Source organism: Jaculus jaculus, chromosome X (assembly GCF_020740685.1).
Source record: "Jaculus jaculus isolate mJacJac1 chromosome X, mJacJac1.mat.Y.cur, whole genome shotgun sequence".
NCBI classification, from domain to species: Eukaryota; Metazoa; Chordata; class Mammalia; order Rodentia; family Dipodidae; genus Jaculus; species Jaculus jaculus.
This window is the reverse complement of record NC_059125.1, coordinates 48661752-48689527: the sequence shown is the minus strand read 5'-3', so window position 1 is coordinate 48689527 and position 27776 is coordinate 48661752. Positions and strand designations below refer to the sequence as shown.

Here is a 27776-nt window from a genome sequence, read left to right as displayed (position 1 = left end):
ATGCTCAATTTTCATCCTCTAGTCTGTTCTTTACCTGATCAATTAAGTGTAGCCATTAACTCTTGTTAGAAGCCTTGCTTAAACTCTCCCTTCCACTCCTGCCTAGATAAAACACTAACCTCTGTTTTTAATATTTGTCCTGTATAGTAATCTGATTGCCTGAATATTTCTTCTATAGGACTCTAAATCCCTGAAAGGTAAAGGGTATGTCAAATGTTAACTTTATGTCTTTATTACCAGTCCTAACACTTGGCATCCAATAGAATGTGAGTGAGGATGTTTAAACAGAACTGGGTATCATTTGCTCAAGGTCACAGAACTATTATATGACAAAAGGACTAAGCCCTAGAACTTTTGGCTCATCATCTAAGTAAGTAAGCTTCTGGTTATATCATGTATTTAAATTGTCATGAGGAAGCTTGATACAAATCTAGGAAATATATTCTAGGGATAGATTATTTCAAAGATCCATGAATATCCAGCAACTACAAATGGTCTAAATAAACCAGCAAAAAGAGACTGAGCCAGGCATGGTAGGTGGTACATGCTTTTAATCCCAGTACTTGGGAGGCAGAGGTAGGAGGATTGCTGTTGAGTTTGAGGCCACCCTGAGACTGCATAGTGAATTCCAGGTCAGCCTGGACTCCAGCCAGACTCAATCATGAAAAAAATAATAAAAAAAAAAATTAAAAAGACAGAGACTGGCAGAGTTGATTTAAAAAAAAATACCTGTCCGTATATTATATACAAGAAACTCACTGAGTTTAAAAAAAAAAAAATGAAGGGGGCTGAAGAGATCGCTTTGTGGAAGAGGTGGAGGAAAGAATGTAAGAGACAAAGGAAGGGTAGGACTCCTTACAATACACTCTTCCACACACAAAATGGCCTGGATATCCATGACCTCACAGTGCCTGATACTACCTATTCAAGAACATCATAATAGGAGGAAAAGTTAGTAACATCAAAATAAAAGAGAGGCTGATTGAGAGGGGGAGGGGATATGATGGAGAGTGGAGTTTCAAAGGGGAAAGTGGGGGAAGGGAGGGCATTACTATGGGATATTGTTTACAATCATGGAAGTTGTTAATAAAAAATAAATTAATTTTTTAAAAATTTAAATAAAACACCAGTATGGTGGACTTGCCTTAAAAAAAGGAACAAAATGCAAACATTACTCAAAAGAAAGCAAGAATTATTATACTAATACAGAATAAAAATTATCACAGAGGGCTGGAGAGATGGCTTAGCGGTTAAGCGCTAAGGGACCTAGGGACCCAGTTCAAGGCTCAATTCCCCAGGACCCACATTAGCCAGATGCACAAGGGGTCGCACGTGTCTGGAGTTCATTTGCAGTGGCTGGAGGCCTTGGTGCACCCATTCTCATTCTCTCTCTCTTTTCTTTCTCCCTCTTTCTCTCTGTGTCTGGTGCTGTCAAATAAATAAAAATAAACATTTTTTTAAAATTATCACAGATTGAGAACATTAACGATAAAAGGGTCAATTTACAAAGAAGATAGAGCAATCCTGAATGTGTAAACACTCAAACACAGTTGTAAATTTGTGAAACAAACTAATTGAATTGAAATGGCAAACAGACAAATCTATAGTTGTAGCTACATACTTCAACATCTTTCATCAGTTGAAAGAACCGACAAAGTTAGCAAGGATACAGAAGAACTCAACACCATCAAGCAACAGAATTAAATCAGTACTTGTAGAACACTGCAGCCAACCATAGCAAACTGCATTCCTTTGGAGCATTCATAGAAAATCAAGATAGATCACATACTGAGTCATGAAACAAACAATTTTACAAAGATTGATATCATACAGAGTACATTCTCTGACCACAAAAGGATCAAAGTAGAAATCAGTAGCAAAAAGATAAAAGGGTCAACATTTAGAAATAAATAACATACTTCTAAATAACTATGAGTCAAAGAAATATCAAGGGAAATTTTAAAAAGACACATTTAACTGAATGAAATATATCAGTTTGTGGAACACAGCCAAAGTAGTGCTGACACAGAAATTCTTATCACTAATACTTTTATTAGAAAAGAGGACATCTCAAATTAATAATCTCAGTTTACACCTCAATAAACTAGAAGCAGGAGAGTAATATTCCTTGGAGTAGGATATGAAAGTAGATGGAGGTCTGAAGAAAATTAGTATTAACCTCTATGAATTGCCAACAAAGGACAGGCTGGTCTAGGTCAACTACTTTGCCTTAAAGACAGGTTAGCAGAATGTCTGGGTAGAAAGAAAAGTCAAACTAATGCTAACATCTTAAATGAAAGCTAGAGATAGTATAGTTTAGGTAAAAATAAAAATTAAGATAAAGCTGGGCATAGTGCCACACACCTTTAATCCAGCATTCTGGAGACAGAGATAAGAATATTGCCATGAGTTCAAGGCTGGCCTGAAACTACATAGTAAATTCCAGGTCAGCCTGAGGTAGAGTGACACCTTTGAAAAACCAAAAAAATAAAGATCAAGCTTCTTACAGTTAACAAACCAGCTTTAAAACCCTAAGGAAGGGCTGGAGAGATGGCTCAGCTGTTAAACTGCTTGTTTGCAAAGCCTGACAGCCTGGGTTCAATTTCCCAGTACCCACATAAAGCCAGATGCACAAATGGCACATATATCTGTAGTTTGTTTGCAGTGGCAAAAGGCCATAGAGCACCCTTTCTTTCTTTTTCTGTCTCTCTTTCTAATTACAAATAAACAATTTTTAAAAAAACTTCAGGGCTGGAGAGATGGCTTAGCTGTTAAGGAGTGTGCCTGTAGAGGCAAAGGATCCAGGTTCAACTCCCCAGGATGCACATAAGCCAGATGCACAAGGGGGCACCTGCATCTGGAGTTTGTTTGCAGTGGCTAAAGGTCATGGCATGCCCATTCTCTCTGCCTATTTCTGTGTGTGTCTCTCTCTCTCGAAAGAGAGAGAGAGAGAAAGAAGGAAAGAAAAGAAAAGGAGGAAGGAAGGAAGACAGACAGACAGACTCAAACAGAAAGCAGGAACACACACACACAACCATAAGGCAAATATTACTTACATTATACAATAACCCAAGTATATGCCCCACTTAACATAAGGAGATTAACATACTAGTGGGATTCTCACAAGAAGCAGCCAATCTTACCAGGAATCCACATTTTTTATTTTATTTTATTTTATTTTTTATTTTTTAAAATTTTATTAGCATTTTCCATGATTATAAAAAAAATATCCCATGGTAATTCCCTCCCTCCCCCCATACTTTCCCCTTTGAAATTCCATTCTCCATATTACCTCCCCATCTCAATCATTGTACTTACATATATACAATATCAACCTATTAAGTACCTCCTCCCTTCCTTTCTCTTCCCTTTTATGTCTCCTTGTTAACTTACTGGCCTCTGCTACTAGGTATTTTCTGTCTCACACAGAAGCCCAATCATCTGTAGCTAGGATCCACATATGAGAGAGAACATGTGGCGCTTGGCTTTCTAGGCCTGGGTTACCTCACTTAGTATAATCCTTTCCAGGTCCATCCATTTTTCTTTACTGCTGAGTAGAACTCCATTGTATAAATGTGCCACATCTTCATTATCCACTCATCAGTTGAGGGACATCTAGGCTGGTTCCATTTCCCAGCTATTATAAATTGAGCAGCAATAAACATGGTTGAGCATGTACTTCTAAGGACATGAGATGAGTCCTTCGGATATATGCCTAGGAGTGCTATAGCTGGGTCATATGGTAGATCAATCTTTAGCTGTTTTAGGAACCTCCACACTGATTTCCACAATGGCTGGACCAGATTGCATTCCCACAAGCAGTGCAGAAGGGTTCCTTTTTTTCCACATCCCCGCCAACATTTATGATCATTTGTTTTCATGATGGTGGCCAATCTGACAGGAGTGAGATGGAATCTCAATGTAGTTTTAATCTGCATTTCCCTGATGACTAGTGACGTAGAACATTTTTTTAGATGCTTATATGCCATTCGTATTTCTTCCTTTGAAAATGCTCTATTTAGCTCCATAGCCCATTTTTTGATTGGCTTGTTTGAGGAATCCACATTTTTAAGGGAACAAGGAATCTCCTGGTAAAGAGGAGATCTCAAAATAAGATGGTATCTCACTGGCTGGATCTAGTGGCAATCTCACAGTGTGAGGGAGTAAGAATGCATGAAGTGGTATGAAAAGCATTATCCAGGTTCATCCTTTATCTGAATTAGCTTACAAGGAATCAATTCAAAATCTCAATAAAGAAATTTAATTCTCAGTCAGGTGTGGTGGCGTACACTTTTACTACCAGCATTTGGGAGGCAGAGGTAGGAGGTCATGAGTTTGAGGCCATCCTGAGATTACATAGTTAATTCTAAGTCAGCCTGAGCTAGAGTGAAAGCCTACCTTGAAAAAAAATATTACTTCTCACAGAAACCTTGAAAAACCTAAACAAGTTGACAGCTCCTTACAGCCCCAGGAGCACCAGCTGCAGTCAATGGTTTTTAGTATATAACCAGGCATGATGGCCCACATCTTTAAACCCAGAACTTGGGAGGCAGAGGTAGAAGGATCACCTTGAGTTTGGGGCCAACCTGAGACTACATAGTGAATTTCAGGTCAGCCTGGGCTAGAGAAAGACCCTATCTTGGAAATCCAAAAAATAAAATAAAAATAAAAAAAGCTGCTAGCTTGGTGTGGTGTCCTTAGTTGAATATTGCATACATGGGCCAAAGAATAGAGAAAGGAATGTTAGTACTATTAGCAATACTAGGGGATGTACAAATACAAAAGAGCAGCCTTGAAGGACAGAAACCTCATCAGCTCAACAAGAATGCTGCTGCATGAGTCACCAAAGGTACTAAAAGGTAAGAGGAGGGAAGAGAAATAATACATGGTAAATCACATATTTGGAAAAATAATTGCAAGGAGTAGGTTAAAAAAAATTTATTTTTTGAGGAAGGTTCCCACTCTAGCCCAGGCTGATCTGGAATTCACAATGTAGTCTCAGGCTGCCCTCAAACTCACAGGGATCCTCCTATCTCAGTGTCCCAAGTGCTGGGATTAAAGGCATGCACCATCACACCTGGCAAAACCTTTTGATAGGAGCTGCTGCAAAGTAAAACTGTAAAGGTAGGTATGATATGAAGATAAAAGAATGTTGTGGCCATTAAGCACTCTATCACACTGTCCTGTGTGGGCAGCTAAGCATGAGTACAGTTAGTCCTGTGGAGCTTCAGAAGTAGAAAAAAAATCATTGAAATGAAAAAGATGAGTTCTGTAGGTACATACGGGATGGAACAAACCCACAGGAATGTTTAGAACACTCTAGGTAGAGGCAGTGCCGAAGAGAAGAAGAATGTGTGCTTAAGTCCTAGTGAATGCCTATTTGAATGGAGTGGGTACAAAATAAGATTTAAGTAATTCTAGAGGTAAGATGGCAAGGAAGATTATGATTAAGCATACGAAATCTTGACTACTGGGGTATCAGGGATAAGGACACCACTGTTCAGTGAGCAGCCTAATAGCAATGAGAGGATAAGGAAGAAGCTCTTAGAGCCTGTGTCTCTATGGAGAGCAGTCTGGAAGCAAGTTGAGTTGAACATGGAGTATGGTGGCATTGGCATTCTATCAAGACAGCAACCTAGAGATAGTTTCCCTCAAAGCAAATACCTAGAGGAGCCAAAGGACAGAACTGGAGATCTTATTTATTTATCAGGATGAAAGTTACTTTAGGATTTGTTGGCTATTCTAGAGTTAGCTAAATTTAGCTCATGGCACTATATACACACCAACATGCACCCTCCTCTTCATCCTCCTTGCCTCCCCCCACCCCAAGATTTTCTCACTACACAGCCAAAATTAGCTTAACTCACAAACCTCCTGCCGCCTCCCCTTATCATGCCCAACATAAGATTTGAATTTCATGTGAGACAAGTAGGATATAGCTGTCTATAATCAAGGTTTTATCTACATATAAAAAGCCCAAAGTGTCTTGTGTTCTGTAACATTTAAGTGGGTAAGAAATCATGAGGAAGGCTAGAAACCATATTGAAGCCAGGGAAAACCTACCTACAATCTAATTGTGAAGTCACACTCTGCTCAGGCGACTATATAGTTATACTTTTCACAGTTACAGCATAGAAAAACAAATTTTCTCTTAAGTCTAGAAATGCATACTTCTTTTTTTCTACTTGTGTTTTCCACAGGACTTATGTGGTCATTAGAAGACATATATTATTTAAAAATATATTTTGTATTTGTTTATTTGCAAGCAGAAAGAGAGAAAACAAACAGAGACAATAAGTGTGCCAGGGCCTCCAGCCACTGCAAACAAACTCCAGATAATATGTTCCACTTTGTGCACCTGGCTTTACATGGGTACTGGGGAATCAAACTGGAGTCATTAGCCATTGCAGGCAGGCACCTTAACCACTAAGGATTAACAAAACAAATAAAGAACACTACAAAAGAAGAGATGGTTTAGCGTCTAAAGCACTTGCCTGCAAAGCCAATGACCCAAGTTTGATTCCCCAGTACTCATGTAAAGCCAGATGAATAAAGTGGTGCATGCATCTGCAGTTTGTTTGCAGTGGTTAATGGCTCTAGTATGCATGTACATACATACTCTTCTTCTCTGTCTCCCTCTCTCTCTTTCTATGTGTCTGTATCTCTCTGCTTGCAAACAAATAAATAAAATATTCTTTAAAAATGTTTAAGAAGCCGGGTATGGTAGCACACACCTTTAATCCCAGCACTCAGGAGACTGAGGTAGGAGGATTACCATGAGTTCGAGGCCACCCTGAGACTACACAGTGAAGTCCAGGTCACCCTGAACTAGAATGACTCTGCCTCAAAAAAAAAAAAAAAGTTTAAGGCGGCAACCAATGTCAGATTAGGGCAAATGATTAAGTGAAGGGAGATAAGAAGAAAACTGTTTAAGAAGCAAACACTGCAAGCAAACCTTCTAAGACAGTAGCCTCAAACAAACCTGCTAGGTTAACTAGTTTGTACACAATAGGACATATACCAGATAACACAATCAAAATTCTTCAGTCCACATTATACTTAATAGTGAGGTAGAAAATGCTTTTAATGATAGGGACAAGTAGTCCCCTCTCACTACAATAATTTTGAAAAAGAACAAAAACACCAGAATACCCATATTACCTTATTTCAAGATATACTATAAAGATTAGTGTATTATGACTGGGGATGAGGTTTAGTAGTAGAGAGCACTTGCCTAGTATGCTTGAGGCCGTGGCTTTCATCTTCAGCACTACAAAGAGAACAAAAGGGTATTATGTTAATGGGAAGGTGACAGATATACAAAGATTCCTGCATCAGAGAGCTCAGAATTAGGGCACAGATACAAAAGCAATTTAATAGGGAAAGAACAGACGTTTCAACAAGTGGTGCAAACAGACATCCATATTCTGAAAATAAACCTCAGCATGTACTTCACATTTATGGTTGACCAGAATGCAAAATGGCAGAACTACTTTGGAAAACTCTTTGACAGTTTCTGTCAAAGTTCTAGCAATACATTCCCAAGTATTTATCCAAAGGAACTGAAAATTTATGCCCATACAAAGACCTATACACTAATATTTACCATGGTTTTAAAACAACTGAAGCAACCAAGGTGTTTTTTCACATGTGAGTGAACAAACTAGCATATTCAAGGAAATATTCAGCAATAAAGAGAACACGCTATTGAGTCACATAATATGGATAAATCAAGTGAGACAACTTAGATCAAATAAGGCTACATATTGTATGATTCCACTAATACAGTGTTCTGGAAAACCATGGATAAAAATCCATATGCTGGAAGTATGCTCAGTGGTATAGTACATATATAGCACAAGGAAAGTCCTGGGCTCAATCCCAAACTCCATTTAAAAAAAAAAGTCAGAAGTACACTATTATATGGCAATTTGGGGGGAGGGTAGGGGGAACCTAACTGCTTATATTTTAGACAAGAATGAATCTAACCTGGTCAACTTGGGACCATGAAACTCAAGGCCATGGAAATTCCCACTACTAGCTCTCCTTTTTAAAACATGTATTTAATTTTTGAAATAGGAAAAATATTCAAGTATCTTAAATTTTAAAAGGTATACATAAAAGTTTATGCAGTAAAAGTCTCCCTCCCACTCACTATCCTCTGGTCATGCATGTCACCAAAACTGTCAGTATCTTAAATAGCTTTGTAGAAATATTTTTTGTCCATATAAGAAAAAAAAGTATGATACTGCCATCACTCACTGCTTGTCTTATATAAATGGTAGGATACAATCCATCCTATTCTGCTTCTTCCTTTATATCACTCTATACATGTTAAAGATAACACATTATTAGCATAATACTCTAGTTTATAATCATGCCTCGGTTGGCATAATATATTACCAATTTTGTTATTATAAGCAATACTACAATTAATATGCAATTATTTGTTGAATAAATTCTTGGAAATGTTTGCTGAGTAAGATGATATGCTCATAAATTTTGATGGCTCTTTTCAAGTCACTGACTTAAAATTAACAGGGATTTTTTGTTTGTTTTTTGAGGTAGGATCTCACTCTAGCCCAGGCTGACCTGGAATTCACTATGTATCAGGGTGGCCTCGAACTCATGGTGATCCTCCTACCTCTGCCTCCCGAGTGCTGGGATTAAAGATGTGCGTCAACACGCCCAGCTTTATCAGGGATGTTTAATTTTTATCCTAGGAGGACAAAAGAAAAGCTAGGATTCTATTACCAGGTAATTTTCTGGAAGAATAAACACCTCTAAGATTTCCAAAATGAGTCTTTTACTAAGTTTCATATATGTCTCCTAGGATCTAGTTACATTTTTATGAAACACATTTCAATCCTTGAGCTGTTGAAAAACCTAAGCCTGCCAGCTAGGTTTAAAAAAAAAAATGATACCTTTGAGATCTTCCAGAGAAAAGGTCAAAAGTTGATGCCTCAAAGTGATTGTTCTTGGTCACTCACTTCACATGTACAATGCTGGATTCTACTGTAATCACAAGGAGGTTTGTCCTAATTACAATGTCAAAATCATGACATATTTTTCTTAGGTAAAAATTATAGAACAAAGGTTTCAAGGAGAGACTGGCAACACTTCTCTCTTAGATTCCCAAGTAAATCTTTTTGCTTAACTACAAAACCTAGCATATAAACTAGTACACTAAATTTTTTGTAATAAAATTTGAACGGGGGCTGAAGAGATAGCTTAGCAGTTAAGGTGCTTGTCTGCAAAGCCTAAGGGCCCATGTTCGACTCACCAGATCCTACGTAAGCCAGATGCACAAGGTGACACAGGCTCAAGGTTGCACATGTGCACAAGGTGGAGTATGCACCTGGAGTTCAATTACAGTGGCTGGAGGATCTGGCATGCCGATATTCTCTCTCTCATAAAAATGGGCCAGCCTCTTGGGATTGCCTCAAAGAAAAACTTGAATGGGTAGGGGGGTAGAGAGATAGCTCAGTGGATAAAGACGCATGCTTGCAAAGCTTTGACAGTTCAGATTTGCTTGCCCAGTATTCACATGAAGCCAGATGCTCAAAGTGGCACATGCATGTGGAGTTCATTTGCAGTGGCAATAGGCCCTTGAATGCCCTTTATCATTCATATTCATTCTATCTGCCTGCAAATATTTATTTATTATTATTATTTTTTGTTTTTTGTTTTTTGAGGTAGGGTCTCACTGTAGCCCAGGCTGACCTGGAATTCACTAAGGAGTCTCAGGGTGGCCTCAAACTCACGGTGATCCTCCTACCTCTGCCTCCCAAGTGCTGGGATTAAAGGTGTGCGCCACCACGCCCAGCACAAATATTTATTTTTTAAAAACCTGACAGGAGGGGCTGGAGAGATGGCTTAGTGGTTAAGCGCTTGCCTGTGAAGCCTAAGGACCCCGGTTCAAGGTTCAACTACCCAGGACCCACGTTAGCCAGATGCACAAGGGGGCGCAATGCATCTGGAGTTCGTTTGCAGTGGCTGGAGGCCCTGGCGCACCCATTCTATCTCTCTGTCTGTTTGCCTCTTTCTCTCTCTGTCTGTTGCTCTCAAATAAATAAATTAAACAATAAAAAAATTAAAAAAAAACTTGAGAGGAGTTGAAGAAATTCAAGGGGCTCCTCTGATATCTATTACAAAAATCAGTGAGCAGTTGAACCATCTGTGAAAATTCCTACTTCCAAAAAACATACTGTAAAGGCTTTTAATTGGTTGACATATTATTCCTTGAATAGTCCCCTCCCACAATGATTATGAGTATGGGCACAAAAACACCTGTGTGATTCAGCTGATGGAACAATAGCAAATGTGAGAACATCAGACACTTGGGGAAAAAAAAAAGTGCTTATGCATTGGTGCTTGCTTTTTTTATTACTCTTTGAGACTTTGAGACCATGTCAACAAGTCCAGACTAGCCACAAGGAGTAGAGATAAGCCATCCCAGTTTAGGGCCTCCCACATAGACCAACTAGCCTGCAAACCACCAGATGTCTAACCAAAGTCCTCCTATATCATCAAGCCACTAACTAGCCACCTTCTCTACCCCACAGAAGCTAACTGACATAGGCTACTTTAAAGTAAATGTCTGTGGTCTAAGAAGTATAGTAAGAGAAATAAAACATTAGTTTTCTCTTATGAAGTTTACCCTGTACATAAAAGTTTTCAAATATAAAAACTTAGACGAAAATAAATAAATATGTAAATATTGAAAAGATGTTTAAGTCTTTCCAGACTTTCAGAAATGTACTGCCTGCCATTACAGATGGCATGCACACACACACAAACACACAGTTACTCAAATTGGCAAGCTTCCATTTAGTAAAAGTATCTTAATCATGGTATATTTAACCCAGTCATACTCAACAGTTCCATTTTCTTTAAATGTATTATTTATTTGTTTACATATATTTTTAAAATTTTATTTATTTTTAGAGAGAGAGAGAGAGAGAAGAATGGGCACACCAGGGCCTCTAGCCATTACAAATGAATCCCAAGATGCATGCATCCCTTGTGCATCTGGCTTATGTGGTGGGGAATTGAACCTGGGTCCTTAGGCTTCACAAACACCTTAACCACTAAGCCATTTCTCCAGCCCTACTTATGTATTTACTTGAGTGGGACTTGAGAATGGGCATGCCATGGCCTTCAGTAGCTGTAAAAGAACTCCATACACGTGTGCCACCTTGTGCATCTGGCTTATGTGGGTCCTGGGAAGTCAATCCTGGGTCCTTTGGCTTTGCAGGCAAGTGCCTTAACTGCTAAGCCATCTCTCCAGCTCAACAGTTCCATTTTTAATGTTAAACCCAAGTTTCTAATTGATAGGACTTAGTGAAAGTTTTCTTAATACAGCCTTAAAAGCTTGTGAGCCTAATTAATCATTTTGTTAGCAGCATTTAAATATATATGTATGTTTACTTATTTTTCTGCGTGTGTGCATACACCATGGTTTCTCATCCCTCAAACTGAATACCAGATGTTTGCACTTCTTTTTTCTTTTTTGCCTGGCTTTAAATCGGTGCTGGGGAATTGAACCCAAGCCAGAAGTCTTTGTAACCAAGCACCTTTAACTACTGAGCCATCTCCCCAGGCCTCGAGAAGCATTCTGTAGAGCCACCTTTTTCCAACATCATAGCAATTCTTTTTAGCGTTGTTTATGGTGGGCAGTAAAAGCTGCTTAAATCTATACATTTGTATCAGAAACATCTCCTCTATTGGATCACAAGATAGGACACTGAAGAAATTACTTTCTCAAGCCAGTTTTAGACATCACTGGATACTTTTCTGGATTAAACACACAGAGAGTTTAATTAACTCTCCCAGGCTGGTGAAATGGCTTAGAGGTTAAGGTGTTTGCCTATGAAGCCTAAGGACCCTGGTTCTAGTCATCAGGACCCATGTAAGCCAGATGCACAATGGGGTGCATGTGTCTGGAGTTCATTTGCAATGGCTTGAGGCCCTAGTGCACCCATTCTCTCCCTCCTTCCCTCTCTCTCTCAAATAAAATTAATTAAATGTTTAAAATTTCAATTAAAAAAAAACCTCTTACATTAGCCTCTCATTGTCCTTGGAATAAAACACAAGCTCTTTAATGAGGTGCCATAAGGCCCTATCAATCTTCCCCTGCCTACTTCATCTCTTTCCCCAGACCTCACTCAAACCTCTATAAATCCTTCTATACCTCTTTTCCACCCACCACAGTACCTTCACAAGACCTGAAATTCCTCTGTCTGGCAATCTCTTCTCTCTACCTTTTACAGTATTCTTGCTCATTCTTAAGTCTCCAAGGGCACACTGCTGGTCTCAGTCACAAGAGAAATGAATTCTAACTCTTCCTGGCTATGTGCCCTTCTGCATGTTCACACCTGAGGGATATTCTCTGTTTAGCAAGATATCCAGTTCTTGACACCGAGGAAATGGTTAACAAATCACTGCTGCTATTTTTATCATCCCATATGGTAATCTCTATCATATCTACTAATACAATTAGCAATTCAACATTCTTCTGTTGGAATAAAAACAGATATCCACATGCATCCTACCTTAAAACCTTATACTTTTCATGTTGCCCCCCAAAGGCTGTATGTTTGTAGGGAAAGGTGAAATGAACATTTACAGAGCAATTACTATTGCAATTAAATTCTCATTGCCATCTTCAGAGATGTGGTTAAGCTAATGAAGAAAGTGAGGCACAGAGAAGTAACTGGTCAAGATCAAAGGGAAGAGCCAGAATTTGAATCCAATTTGGCCTGATACTATTGTCAAAGATGGACATATGACACCAAAGGCTTTCCTCACTCATGAACTTTGGTCTTTTAAGAGCAGAAAGCCTTAGAGAAGATGGATCTTTACATCCATCTAAATGACTCTGAGACAACTACTCTTCAAATCCTTAACCAGGATGGTGTTCCATCAGCAGAACATTCTTTCCCTAACTGTGGAAGATTCCTTACATTCTTTCCACTGGACATTGAGCTTTAGGGGATATCTTTCACCTCCTATACCCGTAGTAAGCATAAGGCATTCAGTATGTTTGCTGAATGAATTAAATGAAAAATAGAGACTATTTTATCGACACATAGTCGGGAAGTGAATTAAAAATATTTTTAATTTATTTATTTGAGAGGAAGAGAGAAAGAGGCAGAGACAGAGAGAGAATGGGTGAACCAGGGCCTCTAGCCACTGCAAACAAACTTGACACATGTGCCACCTTGGACATCTGGCTTACATGGGTACTAGGGAATTGAGCCTAGGTCCTTAGGCTTTGCAGGCAAGAACCTAAACCACTGAGATGCACCATCTCTACAGCCCTGAAATGAGTTTTTATATTACAGTTTGGCACAGTTATGAGCAAACTTAACAAGAGTGGTGAGAAAGGAGGAGAGGTTATCTTAAATACTTTCGCAATTGATAATGATCTCTGTATCCAGCACCAGAGATTCCACATGACTTACAAATGTATGTTTCATAGTTATAGATAAACTTTACCTCTTGGGGCCTTTTCACACCAAGAAAGTTCTGTTATATCCGTGGTTGCAACAAACTCTTGACAGGATGGCCTTGACAAGTACCATTATGCTCAAATGATTTGGAAAAAGAAACAGAAAGAGCAAATGCAAGCAAACTGCTGATAACTGGTAACCTTGGATGAAGGGAATATAGTGAGTTTTTGTACCAATCTTGCAACATTTTTGTGATTATAATTTTTATCAAAATTAAATTTTTTAAATCTAAAAAAGAATAATACCAGTAAGTTTCCCACAAGATTTCAACACACAGGTCCAGTGTAGTGGCTATTTTGGTATCACATTCTCTTGTTAGCTGCTCCATAAATACATTCCAAGCAGGAGTGGTGGTACACACCTATCAACCCCAGCACTTGGAAGACTGAGACAGAAGGATCATGAAATGGAGGCCAGTATGGTCTAAACAGTGACACCCTGTCTCAAAACAACAACAACAAATTACCCTTCAGCCTCATGTTTCCTTGTTTACCACCAAATATTAGGAGAAAATAAGCTCTTTGGGTAAGAGTGGCATAGCAATGACTTCTGAGTTGGGGCAGAAAATAAATTATTTGCTGCTTGAAGGGTATTTATAACTATCTCCAACTATCAAAAGTCCTAGCATAGTCTCCCTATGACAAGTACATTATTTTCTTCAGGGTATACCAAGATATCCCCCAGGACTCTAAGGGGCATCCTCATGCTCAGAAGCGTAACACTATGAGTTCTTACCTTCCTTTTCCCAAGCCCAGCAGACTGGATCAGGCAAGATTTTTCCAAGGGCTCAGTGCAAAGGCAGTTCTGATGGTAAGAGCTTTGCTTCTATTGTCTATGGAAAGACCTACAGGGAGAAGGCAAAAATAACCATGGAGGATTCACACAGATTACAGAAAACTTAAAGCAGTAGTTACTTGCTCTGTAATGGCCACTTCCTAGCATCCTCTTATTCATTTATCAGTTCTAACCACTCATCCTAGATTCTCCCTACCCTGCAAATCAGAATGCTTTAGTTTTCTCAGCTATAGTCACCAGAACAACACAAACTTGTGAGCTATCAAATGTCTCCATTTTATGAGAGTGCCAGGGTAAGGTGTGTAGCTCGTTGGTAGAATGCTTCCTTAGTATGTGCAAGGCCTTAGGTTCAATCCCTAGAATCAAACAAAAAATTGTTAGGGCAGGGCTGGAGGGATTGCCTAGTGGTTAAGGCACTTGCCTGGAAAGCCAAAGGACTCAGGTTAGATTGCCCAGGACCCATGTAAAGCCAGATGCACAAGATGGCACGTGTCTGGAGTTCATTTGCAGCAGCTAAAGGTCCTGGCATGCCCATTCTCTCCATCCTTCCCTCTCTTTCTCTCTCTCTCAAATAAATAAAATTAAATTTAAAAAAATGCTAGGGCATTGCCAGATAGGTGCCACCCAATATCCACCTCTATAAAAGTAAGCAAAGTAGTTGGGCATGGTGGCACATGTCTTTAGTCCCAGCACTCAGGAGGCAGAGGTAAGAGGATTGCTGCGAGTTTGAGGCAAGCCTGAGACTATAGAGTGGATGCCAGGTCAGCCTGGGCTAGAGTGAGACCTCACCTGGAAAAAACAACAAAAAAGTGAGCAAAGTAAAGGTCATAGTAAATTATCTTCTAATGATTATCTTGATATAAAGCAGCCTATTTATCACTTCTATCTTCTTCAGCTCCTGTTCCTTGTAAGCTCCATGAAGAGGAAGGTACATTATGTCCCATGAAAATGTTCCACCTCATTTTTAGCTTCCCTCTCTGTATTCCTGATCAAAGCCTGTAGGAGCTTTCTAATGCCACATCTTCAAAATCACCTGATTCCTAATGGCACATCTTCAAAAACACCTGATTCCTGATGCCTCCCTCACCACCCCCAAAAATATGTGCTTAGTTTTGGCTAGATCTCAAAGTGAATAACAGGACTAAACTGGGCGTGGTGTCACATGTCTTTAATCCCAGCACTTAGGAGGCAGAGGTAGGAGGATCTCTGTGAGTTTGAGACCACCCCAAGACTACATAGTGAATTCCAGGACAGCCTGGGCTAGGGTGAGACCTTACCTCTGGTGGTGGGGGGAGACATATAGCCTAGCCAGGTATAGTGAAGCATGCCTTTAATCCCAACACTGGGGAGGCAGAGGTAGGAGGATTGCTAGAAGATCGAGGCCAGCTTGGGACTACAGAGTGAGTTCCAGGTCAGTCTAGACTAGAATGAGAGAGAGAGACTACCTCAAAAAAAAAAAAAGAAAGGAAAAGAAAGAAAGAGGGCTGGGGAGATGGCTTAGGGGTTAAGGTACTTGCCTGCAAGGCCTAAGGACCCAGGTTTAATAACCCCATACCCACATAAAAAGCCACATGCACAAGGTGGCATATGTGTCTGGAGTTCCTTTGCAGTGGCTAGAGGCCCTGGCATGCCCCTCTCCCCCCCTTTTTTCCTCTAACAAATAAATAATACAAATAAATAAAATATGAATCAGGCATGGTGGTGCACACCTTTAATCTAAGCACTCAGGAGACAGAGGTAGGAGGATTGTGGAGAGTTCGAAGCCACTCTGAGAATACATAGTGAATTCCAGGTCAGCCTGAGCTACAGAGAGACCCTGCCTCTAAAGTTTTAGAGATGGTTTTGTTTGTTATGGTTTATGAATCACAAAAGAGAGAAAAGACAAGGTTACTAAACCTACAAGCCTTCAACGTCCTTGTTCTTTAGCATTTACCAACCTAGATATGACTGAATCATTAGCTGTGCTGGCCATGGGAACGTCCTCTACAGGACAGAAGATGGGTTATAAGTATCCTGAAAGCTGTTTCCAAGTCATTCCTGGCTCCTAGCTAATCACAAGCACTTCACTGTGAACTGCTTGTGATCAAAATTCACACTGCACTGCAAAGACCTGGCAACACTATTCAGACAAGAATCAAACAAAGTATAGATTCTGGAGTATGAACACCCTAACCTGGATTATTCCAAAAACAGACCAAGCAGAAAATGTGAGGAACTATTTCAAGGCAACAATATTAGGCTAAGAGATTTCCTCTAGCAGAAAGAGTACAACTGTAGAAGAATAACACTGATAGTACCTAACCTTAATTGTGAGCTTCTCTGGTAATCCTTGAAATGAGAGTGTATCAACTTATTAAAAATCATGAAACTCAAAGCCCACTTTAAATCAAAGAAAAAAATGATAGTTACGGAGGTGGAATATTCCTAAGGCTAAACAAGAATGAAAAAAAAATTATTTTCACTTATCCAGAATCATCACATGTTATAAAAGCATGACAACTATACTATTCAAAAGGCCCAACAGATGTTGCAGAAGTGCTTAACTATATAAAAAACACAGTGCTTTCTACAAAGGGATTCTGCTGTTATCTCCACCTCCATCCTCCAACCTTCCAGGCTGACAAGAAGTGGCTTTAGGGAAGGTATTTAAGAAAACTACTCTGGGAAAGTGGATTCTGGTTTGCTTAAACTAAGTAATGATGTTGTGCAACCAGTTTTTACCTATTTTTTCATTACTTTGAGAGTGCAGACAGCAGGAGTTATCTTTATCAGATTGAATTCAGGGTATCCTGTCGCCTTTCCCTCTAGGAGATTGGAATCCAACACGGTTTTGACTTCTTATACAATCAAACTGCGAAGGCAAAGGGCGGGGATCTCATCTTCCACTTCACCAACAAGTGCATCACACAGACAAGCGCATCGCGCGTGGGGGGGGGGGGGCGGGGAGGGGCTCGTTCAAACCTGAGTCCATAGATTTCCTTGCAACTCAGAACGTCAAAGGGGCAGCCAAACAAGTTTCTGGCCAAATCCCTATATGCTATTATGTCCTAGGGGGCTGCTCACCGATACAAACTTTTAAACATGCCTCCACATACCACCATTCAGGTCAGTCACTTAGGATCCCGGCCCCCTCCATTTACTCCTTATAAATAGTAAACGCAGGTTGCCCTATGCAATTAAAGCCAGACTTCTCCGAAGCCATGGCTCTGTTACGCAAAGCAGGAGGTAAATCTTGAGGGAATTAAAACACACACACACACACACACACACACACACACACACAAAACTATGTCCCCACAGCGAAGGGAATCAAACGAGCATGAGACCTAGAGAAAAGTTCAGCAATGTACTATGCCAGGTAGTAGAAAAAAGCTCGTGGAGTTGCAAAGTCCTCATGGTTCCCATTCCCAGGACCACTTGGCGGCTGCGAACTCGCAGCGCCCGAACAATGACTGGAGAAAGTTCGCCGGCCGACGGGGCGCCTCCACTCCTACTAGGTTGGCATTCGGGCTTTCCGGGGTGCCTGGTCGCTCCTCACACTACTGCTCTTTTCCTCTCTAGACGTTCTCGCTTCTTCCCGCTCCCCGAGGCTGAAACCACCTGGGAACCCCCCCAAGCCCAGCCCCAAGCGGCCGACAAGAGCACTCCGTCTTCGCCGCGGGTCTGGCTCCGAGAGCGAGACCATGCCCAGCACCGGGATGGGAGGGCGCCGGGAGGGGGCTTCGAAGGAACAGCCGTAACAGTTATGGCGCTCAATTCCTCCCCGTGTAGCCGGGAGCCCGCAGCCGGGCTCGCGTGTCCGCCCCCGCCCCCAGCTGGGGCCACTAGACCCAGCCCCGCCGCCCGCAGAGGGGCCACCGGGCACTTTACCTTAGCCCACACATGCTCTCGCTCGAAGGCTCCGGGGACACCACGGGCGACCGCTATGTGGAGCTGGAGCGACCCTGAGCGCGCCGAGGCCGGGCCGGGACACTGCGCTCCCGTGCCGCCTGCTACTCACTCTTCGAGGCCGCCACTCCTGCTCCCTAAGCAGAGCTACACCCCCAACCCCGCCAGCGCCGCGCGCCCGTCCTCGGGGGCGCTTACCTTTGCCCTGCTAGGTCGCCGCTCCTTCCAGGCTCCACCGAGGGGCCCCGCAACGTGCCGGGCGACTCCGGCAGGGGTGGTAACCGCCCCCTAGCCGCCGGCTTTCTTCTCTTCCCTCCCTCGCACCTGCCCCCTAATCCCCTCCTCACTCCGCCCTCCCGTCCCGGCCTCCCGATCCACCGGGACCGCCCCCTGCTCCACAGCTCCCGCCCTCGGCCCTCAGCCACCCGCCCGTCAGGCCTCAGCCCTGGGCAGGCTGCTGGGCAGCAGTGGAGCGGCGGCGGCGGCCGAGGCGACGCGGAGCACTATTGTATTCCTGACACTGTGCGCTCCCACGCTCCGCCTCTTCCCTTTCCTTCCTCCCCACCACCACTCCCCGCCCCCCCCCCCCCACCGCCAGCCGCGCTCGCTCTACCTCACAAACGCCCCGCCGTCTGCCCGCCGCGCGCTCTTCTGGCGGGCTGGGCGCCGTCGCCAACGCCACGGGCTTGGAGGCTCCGCCCACTTAGAGCTCCCGCACGCGCGGCGCTGTGCTTCAGGTGGGTTCCCCTCCCCTCCTGCTGCGCGCGCTGCTGCTCTGAGGAGACCCAGCGCCGTTAGGCACGAGGGAGGGCGAGGTGGAGTCGCCTAGGCTGTAGGGAAATACAAACTGAGCTTTCCCTAGCCTCGTCCAACTCTAAAGTTCTGTACGTGGAATTCCTAGCATATAGACTCAGTGACCACTATTGATTTACGTCCTTTGCACTTGAAGTACTTATAAATAATAAAGACAAAGTGACAATTACACATTTATCAAGTTGCAAGTCAAAAGGTTTTTGATAATGTTTGTCTATTTTTGGTGTCAACGTGGTTAGTCAATTTACAAGTTCCAGTTATTCAAGCATTAATCTAGGTATTTGCTACGGAGGTGCTTTGATATCCTAATTAAAGGTCTTTTTCGGTTGACTTGAAGAAGGGGCGATTATCTTGATTAATCTGGTGGGCTTGTTCCAATCAATTGGAAAAAATCTTTAAACCAGGGCTGGGGATTTTGAGAATGTGAGAGTGGACAGAAAAAGTTTGCCTATGGATGCCCTTTTTGGCTTGTGCCCATGGGTTCCAGCCAGTTCTGATCTTCCTTTTCTGATTGAATGTCCTGTTCCACCAGTAACACAATTGTAGAAGACCACAGCTTCAAACAAATAAATGCAAAATAAATAAATGAATAGTAAATAAATAAATAAATGCATTATAATTTATAATTTACTACTGGATGAATTCTGACGGATACAATTATTATTTTTGTTTTTGAGGTAGGGGCTCATTCTAGCCCAGGCTGACCTGGAACACACTCTGTAGTCCCTGGCTGGCCTTGAACTCACAGCAATTCTCCTATCTCTGTCCCACTAGTGCTGGGATCAAGGATGTGCACCACCACACCCAGCAATGTTGACTTTTTGTGTTTTACCTGTTTCATATTAAAGATATAATTCTACTTCATTATACACATACACACACGCACTAATGTTCTTGATCCTTAAGTATTTCATTTTGAAAAATAAATTCACATGGAGTTGTTAAAAAGTTACAGAGGGGTTCCATTTTTAAACAAAAATTTTTATTTATTTATTGAGAGCGACAGACAGAGAAAGAGGCAGAGAGAGAGAGAGAATGGGTGTGCCAGGGCCTCCAACCCGGGTTCCATTTTTATATGCATTTATTTATTTCAGAGAGAGGAAGAGACAGAATCCGCACACTACAGCCTTCCTGCAAACACGAATTCCAGACACATGAGCCACTATAGGCATATGGCTTTGTGTGTGTGTACTGGGAAATCAGGCTTTGCAAGCAAGTGTCTGACTGCTGAGGCATCTCTCCAGCCCCAAATCTCTATAAATTTGTCATGTCAAGAATACTATACAGACAGGCTGGAGAGATGGCTTAGCGGTTAAGCTCTTGCCTGTGAAGCCTAAGAACCCCGGTTTGAGGCTAGATTCCCCAGGACCCATGTTAGCCAGAGGCACAAGAGGGCAAACGCGTCAGGAGTGCGTTTGCACTGGCTGGAGGCCCTGACATGCCCATTTTCTCTCTCTCTTTCTCTATCTGCCTCTTTCTCTCTCTGTCACTCTCAAATAAATAAATAAAAATGAATAATTTTTTTAAAAAAAAATACTACACAGGGCTGGAGAGATGGCTCAGTGTTTAAGGGACTTTCTTGCAAAGTCAGATGGCCTAGGTGAAATTTCCTAATACCCATATAAAGCCAGATGCACAAAATGGAGCATGTATCTGGAGTACCTTTGCAATGGCAGGAGGCCCTGGCGTTCCCATAATCTCTCTGTCTCTCTTTGTCTGCCCCTCTTTCTTTCTCTCTCAAATAAATAAACATCATATAAATGGAATTATACATTTAACTTTTTTTCACCCAGCATAATTTCCTTGAGAATTACCCAAGTGTCAGTAGTTCATTTGTTTTTATTGCTGAGTAGTAGTGTGGATATACCAGTTAAAATGTTCACCCACTTGGGCTGGAGAGATGGCTTAGCGGTTAAGCGCTTGCCTGTGAAGCCTAAGGACCCCGGTTCAAGGCTCGGTTCCCCAGGTCCCACGTTAGCCAGAAGCACAAGGGGGCGCACACGTCTGGAGTTCGTTTGCAGAGGCTGGAAGCCCTGGTGCGCCCATTCTCTCTCTCTCCCTCTGTCTTTCTCTCTATGTCTGTTGCTCTCAAATAAATAAATAAAAAATAAAATTTAAAACAACTTTAAAAAAAAATGTTCACCCACTGAAGGACAGTTGGGCTGTTTCCAATTTTTGCCTATTAAGAACAAAAGTGATGGCTAGATGGCTTAGCAGTTAAGGTGCTTGCTATCCAAGCCAAAGGACCCATATTTAATTCCCCAGGACCCACATAAGCCAGATGTACAAGGTGGCGTGCTAACATGCCCCTTCTCTCCCTCCCTCTCTCTCTCTTTCTCTCTCTATCTCTCTCTTAAATAAATAAGTAAAAATAAAATATTTTAAAAAATAAAACTGAGGGCTGAAGGGTTGGTTTAGCAGTTAAGGTACTTATTTGCAAGGCCTGGCGGCCCAGGTTCAATTCCATAGTACCAGTGTAAAACCAGATGCACAGAGCAGCACATATATTTGGAGTTCATTTGCAGTGGCTGAAGGCCCTGGCATGCCCATTCTCTTTGTCTCTCTTCTGTCTATCTCTCTCTGCTTGCAAATAAATAAAAATCTTTAAAATAAACACTGAAAAAGGGGGGGTGGCACACACCTTTAATCCTGCATTTGGGAGGCTTAGGTAGGAGGATTGCCATGAGTTTGAGGCCAGCCTGGGACTACAGAGTGAGTTCCAGTCAGCCTAGGCTAGACTGAGACCCTACCTTCAACAAAATAAAATCAAATAAAAGTAATAAAACTAAGCCATCTCTCCAGCCCTATTTTAAAAATATTTTTTGTTTATTTGCAAGGAGAGAGACAGAGGGGGGAGAAAGAGCATGTCAAGGCCTCCAGCCACTGCAAACAAACTCCAGATGCATGTATTACTTTGTGCATCTGGCTTCATGTGGGTACTGGGAATTGAACCCAGTTTGTTAGGCTTTTGCAGTCAAGCACCTTAACCGCTGAGCCATCTCTCCAGCCCCACTATTTTTCTCTTTTAGCTATTCTGATAGAAGTGTGGTATCTCATTTAAAAGTATTTATTTATTAAGAGAGAGTGAAGCAGGAGAGAGAGAGAATGGGCACAATGCCAGGGCCTCTTGCCCCTACAGATGAACTCCAGACACTTGCACCACTTAGCGCAACTGGTTTTACGTAGGTACTGGGGAATTGAACTCCGGCCATCAGGCTTTGTAAGAAAGTGCCTTTAAGTGCTGAACCATTTCTCCAGCCCATAATTTTAAATTGATTTTCCTTAGTAGCCAGTGATGTTGGACATATTTGCATGTGCTTATTTGCCGTCAATATGTCCTCTTTGATGAACGTCTGTTCATGTCCTTTTGCCCATTTTTTGTTTTTGAGGTAGGGTCTACCTCTAGCCCAAGCTGACCTGGAAATCACTATGTCCTCTAAGGGTGGCCTTGAACTCACGGTAATCTTTCTACCTCTGCCTCCTGAGTACTGGGATTAAAGGTGTGTGCCACCACACCCAGCCCTTTTTTTTTTTGAGGTAGGGTCTAGCTCTAGCCCAGACTGACCTGGAATTCAATATGTAGTCTCAGGGTGGCCTCGCACTCACAGCAATCCTCCTATCTCTGCCTCTCACATGTTGGGATTAAAGGTGTATGCCACCATGCCTGGCTTCTTTTTAATTTTTTTTTTTTTTTTTTTTTTTTTAGAGAGAGAGAGAGACAGATTGAGAGAGAATTGGTGTGCCAGGACTTTAGCCACTGCAATCGAACTCCAGACACTTATGCCACATAGTGGGCATGTGTAAACTTCCATTTGCCTCACCTTTGTGCCTCTGGCTTACATGGGATCTGGAGAGTTGAACATGGGTCCTTAGGCTTCACAGGCAAGCGCTTAACCACTAAGCCATCTCTCCAGCCCCAGCTTCCATTTTTTAATTGGACTGTTTCTTACTGTTAATTGTGAGAATTCTGTAAAATATATTTTTAATATTTTATTTTTATTTATTTATTTGAAAGAGAAAAACAGAAATAGGCAGGTAGAGAGAGAGAGAGAATGGATGTACCAGGGCCTCTAGCCACCGCAAACAAACTCCAGATGCATGCGCCCCCTTGTGCATTTGGTTTACATGGGTCCTGGGAAGTCGAACCTGGGTCCTTGGCTTTGCAGGCAAGTGCCTTAACCACTAAGCCATCTCTCCAGCCCTATAAAACATATTTTAATTGCAAATCCTCTGTAATATATGTATGTGATCTGAAAATATTTTTCTCATTTTGCAGCTGATCTTTTCATTTACTTAACAAGAGGTTTTGAAAACCAGTTTTTACTTTCATTTATTTATTTATTTTTCTATGTCTCCCTATTCACAATACAGACCAGTCACAGTGGCCTAGGCTGAAGTGTACATGGGGTAGGTTTACTTTGCCTCCTCTTTCTATACAGTCAGGATAAGAACACAGCCTGTGGTAAAGTAGTGGGAGGCTCTGTAGCAGCTTCAGGTTCACTGAGATGAACTTCCAGACCAGGCACAGTTATGGAGGAAGGGATTTATTGAAGCTTACAGATCCAGGAGAAGTTCCATTAACAGCAGAAGAAGCTGGCCTGCCTTCACAGGACCAAGCAGAGAGAGGGGAGGAAGCAAAAGCCAAAAGGCCAAAAGCCACAGCACACTTCAGGAACTCCAGCTAGGCACACTTTGCATATCTTTAGATTGAAATCTGAAACCCACCACCACACCTTAAGATCCACACAGTGATACTGCCTCCAGCCTGGTGGCTAAAGATACAAACTACAAACAAATAAACAACTGAATATATTGGGGGTCATTTATTCTCTTCAAACCACCACAGGCTCCATTTTTTCTTTTAATGATATCCAATTTATCAAAATTTTTAAATTTATGTGTACTGTTTGTAGTGGTATATCGAAGAAATCTTCACCTATTTCCAGGTGTTTCCTCTTATGCTTCCTTCTGAAAGTATTATACTTCTATATTTTGTTAATTATTAATTTTGAATTTTTATAGTAAATTTGGAGCTAAGGTAGAGGTTCTTATTTTACCTATAGACAGTAGATGACTCAAATAAAATGACTATATGTTCCATTATATTGTCTTTTGTACCTTTGTCAAAATTGCTTTGGCTATTTGAGTAGGGCTATTTCTGGGCTCTTTTCTATTCTATTAATGAGTGTGTCTCTGAGAATACCAATATTATCTGCTATAGCTTTAACATTGAATAGAGGGATTCCTCCTACTTTATTCTTCTTCCCCCCCCCCCTTTTTTTTGCCATTCAAGGCAATTTGTCTTTCCATATAAATTTGGGAATGAACTTATTTTGCATCTACAAAAAACCTGGTGGAATTTTAAGGTGAATTACATCAAATCTGTAGATGAATTTAGGGGTGAACTGACATCTTCACTATCTTTTCTTCTAATGTTAAGCTCTCCACTTATGTAGATTTTCTTTACCTTCTTGTCAGTATTGTAGAGTTTTCAACATACAGATAGATCCTGTATATGTTAAGAATGTACCTAGATATTTCACTTCCTTTGGAGTAATTTTAAGTGTAATGTTTTGTTTTGTTTTTGTAATGTGTTTTTTAAAAACATTTTATTTACTGATTTGCAAGGGGAAGGAGAGAGAGAATGAGCATACCAGGGCCTCTTTTTGCTGCAAACACTCCAGATGCATGTGCCACTTTGAGTATCTAACTTTATGTGGGTAATGGAGATTTGAACCTGGGCTGAACCTGGCCAGCTTAGCAAGGAACTACCTTTAACTGCTGAGCTATTTTCCCATCATAGTCATATGTTTTCCCCCTGCTTTTTTCCTTCCTTTATTAATTTATTTTTTCTGTTTTATGAGGCAGGTTCTCAAAGACCAGGCTGGCCTGGAACTTTCTACATTAATTGTTCACTATATAATACCAATCAATATTTGTGTGTTATCTTTATATATTGTGACTGAAGTCAATTATTAATTCTAGGAGTCTTAGTATTTCCTGTGGACTTTTGTTTTTTTTTTTATTTACTTGTTTTTTTTAACTTTTTATTTTTATTTATTTATTAGAAACAGAGAGGGAGAGAGAGAGAGGAGCCCAGCGTGGTGGTGCATGCCTTTAATTCCAGCACTCAAGAGGTAGAGGTAAGAGGATCATTGTGAGTTTGAGGCCACCCTGAGACTATATAGTGAATTCCATGTCAGCCTGGGCTACAGCTAGACCCTACCTTGAAAAACAAAAACAACAAAAACAAAAACAAACGAATGAACGAACGAAAGAAAGAAAGAAAAGAAGCCGGGCGTGGTGACACACGCCTTTAATCCCAGCACTCGAGAGGCAGAGATAGGAGGATCGCCGTGAGTTTGAGACCACCCTGAGACTACATAGTGAATTCCAGGTCAGCCTGAGCCAGAGTGAGACCCTACCTTGAAAAACAACAACAAAAGAAAGAAAGAAAGAAAGAAAGAAAGAAGGAAGGAAGGAAGGAAGGAAGGAAGGAAGGAAGGAAGGAAGGAAGGAAGGAAGGAAGGAAGGAAGGAAAGAAAGAAAAGAAAAGAAAAAAGCTAGAGAGAGAGAGAATGGGCATGCCAGGGCCACTTAGCCACCGCAAACAAACTCCAGACACTTCAGCCACCATGCACACCTGGCTAATGTGGGAACTGGACCTGGAGAATTGAACCTGCGTCCTTAGACTTTGCAAACAAGAGCCTTAACAACTAAGCCATCTCTCCAACCCTCCTGTGGAATTTTCTATGTAGTAAATCATGTTGTGTAGAGAACAAACCAGCGGAAGGTCAGAGGGGAGCAGGGCTGTGTGTGGTTGGGAGATGGGGCTGAGCGCCATGGTTCCTTGCCAAGGCTGGACGCCATTCCAGGGCGCCTGCCTGGGAGGGAACAAACGGGCAGAAGTGGCAGAGAAAAGGAAGGAAAACCGAGATCAGTCAATAGGACAAGAAGTTAGCCGACTGCCTACCATGAGATGTACCACCTCGGCCACATATGTCAGGGCCCTGAAGAAATTGCAGTGGAGCCTGACAACCAGCTCCAGGGTCCGGGTGTCAAACACAATGATTAATAAAAACATATCACAACAGAAATCCAGACACTACAGAGAACTCAACACTAAATCAGACTGTCAACATTTCTGCCATGCTCAGGGAACATTGAGGAAGAGGGGGCGGAAAGATTGTTAAGAGCCACAGAGTGGATAGGAATATCCTCAGGCTCGGTCCCCACCTACCTCACAAGGACTGACTGAGGCCTTCATGACCCCACAGTGAATACCATAATCCCACTGAGGAGGGCCTCCAGAGTAACAGGTGCTAGGGCAAGGGGATAAAAGAGAATAACCTGTTATAATAATATAAAATAAAAATTAATATTAAAATCATGTGGGGTTTTTTGCTACTAGAAATAGTTCCTCCTTTCCAATCAATATTCCTTTTAGTTCCCTTTCTTGTGTGATGTGTTGACTGTAGCTATTATTGAATGAGAATGGATGTCCTTTTAAAAGTTATTTATTTGGGCCGGGCGTGGTAGCACACGCCTTTAATCCCAGCATTCGGGAGGCAGAGGTAGGAGGATCACTATGAGTTCAAAGCCATCCTGAGACTACACAGTGAATTCCAGGTCAGCCTGAGCTAGAGTGAGACCCTACCTTGAAAAATCAAAATCAAAAAAAAAAAAGTATTTAATTGTACGTGTGCATATGGGTGTGCGTGTATGCACCAGCATCTCTTGCTGCTGTAAACAAATTCCTATCCTACTTTATGTGGGTTGTTGGGGAATTGAGCCAGGGCTAGCTGGTTTTGCAAGCAAGCACCTTTAATCACTGAGCTGTATCTCCAGGCCCATTCCTTTAAAAAAAAAAAGTTGGTGTGTGTTTACATAAGTGTACTATGGCTTGTGTGAGGAGGTCAGAGGACAACTTTCTGGTTGGTCTTTGCTTTCTGCCTTGTTTGAGGCAGGGTCTCTTGTTTGCTGCTATGCTTGTGAACTTCTGGGAAATTCTCCTGTCTTGGCCTCCAGTCGCCTAAAAAATTCTCTTGCCTTGGCATTCCTTCTCCCTGTAGGTGAACTGGAGATTTAAGGAGCCCACCACAGCTTCTAATTTTACATAGGGACTGGAGATCCAAACACAAGTACTCAGGGTTGTGAGGCAAGCGTTTTATCCCCTAAGCCATCTCCCTAGCTCTGGATGTCCTTTGGACAGATCTTAGGGAAAAACATCCCACCTTTCACCAGGAAGTGTGATGATAGCTGCAGGTTTTTTTTTGTTTTTTTTTTTTAGATGCATGTTTTTTGTCACGTCGGGAAATTACCTTCTCTATTCATAGCTTGCTTAAAATTTTTATCATAGATGAATGCTGAATTTTGTGAAATGTGATATGATCACATTTTGTTTTCTTTAGCTTGCTGGATATGGTAAGATTACACTGATGGAGTATTCAGATTTTGTTCTTTGTGATTTTTTTGAGATAGGGTCTTTGTACCTCAGGTTGGCCTCAAATTGCAATCTTCCTGCCTTAGCTTTCTGAGCTCTGGAATTACACACATGCAGCACCATACCTGACATTTTGTTTAGTAGATTTTTTTTTTTTTTCGAGGTAGGGTCTCACTCCGGCCCAGGCTGACCTGGAATTCACTACGTAGTCTCAGGGTGGCCTCGAACTCATGGTGATCTTCCTACCTCTGCCTCCCGAGTGCTGGGATTAAAGGTGTGCACCACCACACCCAGCCTATATGAACAGTATGATTTGCATTGGA

At 41.7% G+C, this 27776-nt stretch overlaps 1 protein-coding gene and 1 non-coding gene across 6 annotated transcripts in view; both read right to left on the bottom strand.

The window, feature by feature from the left end:
• Jade3 (jade family PHD finger 3) overlaps positions 1-18874 on the bottom strand; it is a 162843-nt gene extending 143969 nt beyond the window's left edge. For 2 of the 5 annotated variants that reach the window (XM_045140862.1, XM_045140867.1), the window contains exons 1-3: positions 18396-18502; positions 14250-14358; positions 7235-7270 (exon numbers count right to left, since the gene is read on the bottom strand). In XM_045140862.1, coding sequence (XP_044996797.1) covers positions 7235-7262 — 28 coding nt within the window. In that variant the 5' untranslated portion in view covers positions 7263-7270; positions 14250-14358; positions 18396-18502. Of the gene's footprint in view, positions 1-7234; positions 7271-8924; positions 9016-14249; positions 14359-18395; positions 18503-18810 lie in introns of those variants that run through there. The other 3 variants (XM_045140864.1, XM_045140865.1, XM_045140863.1) reach the window with 3 other exon arrangements.
• Positions 18875-23356: 4482 nt separating this feature from the next.
• LOC123456966 lies at positions 23357-23490 on the bottom strand. Its single transcript, XR_006634823.1, has one exon. It is a non-coding gene; the product is annotated as a small nucleolar RNA SNORA51 (small nucleolar RNA).
• Positions 23491-27776: the final 4286 nt, after the last annotated feature.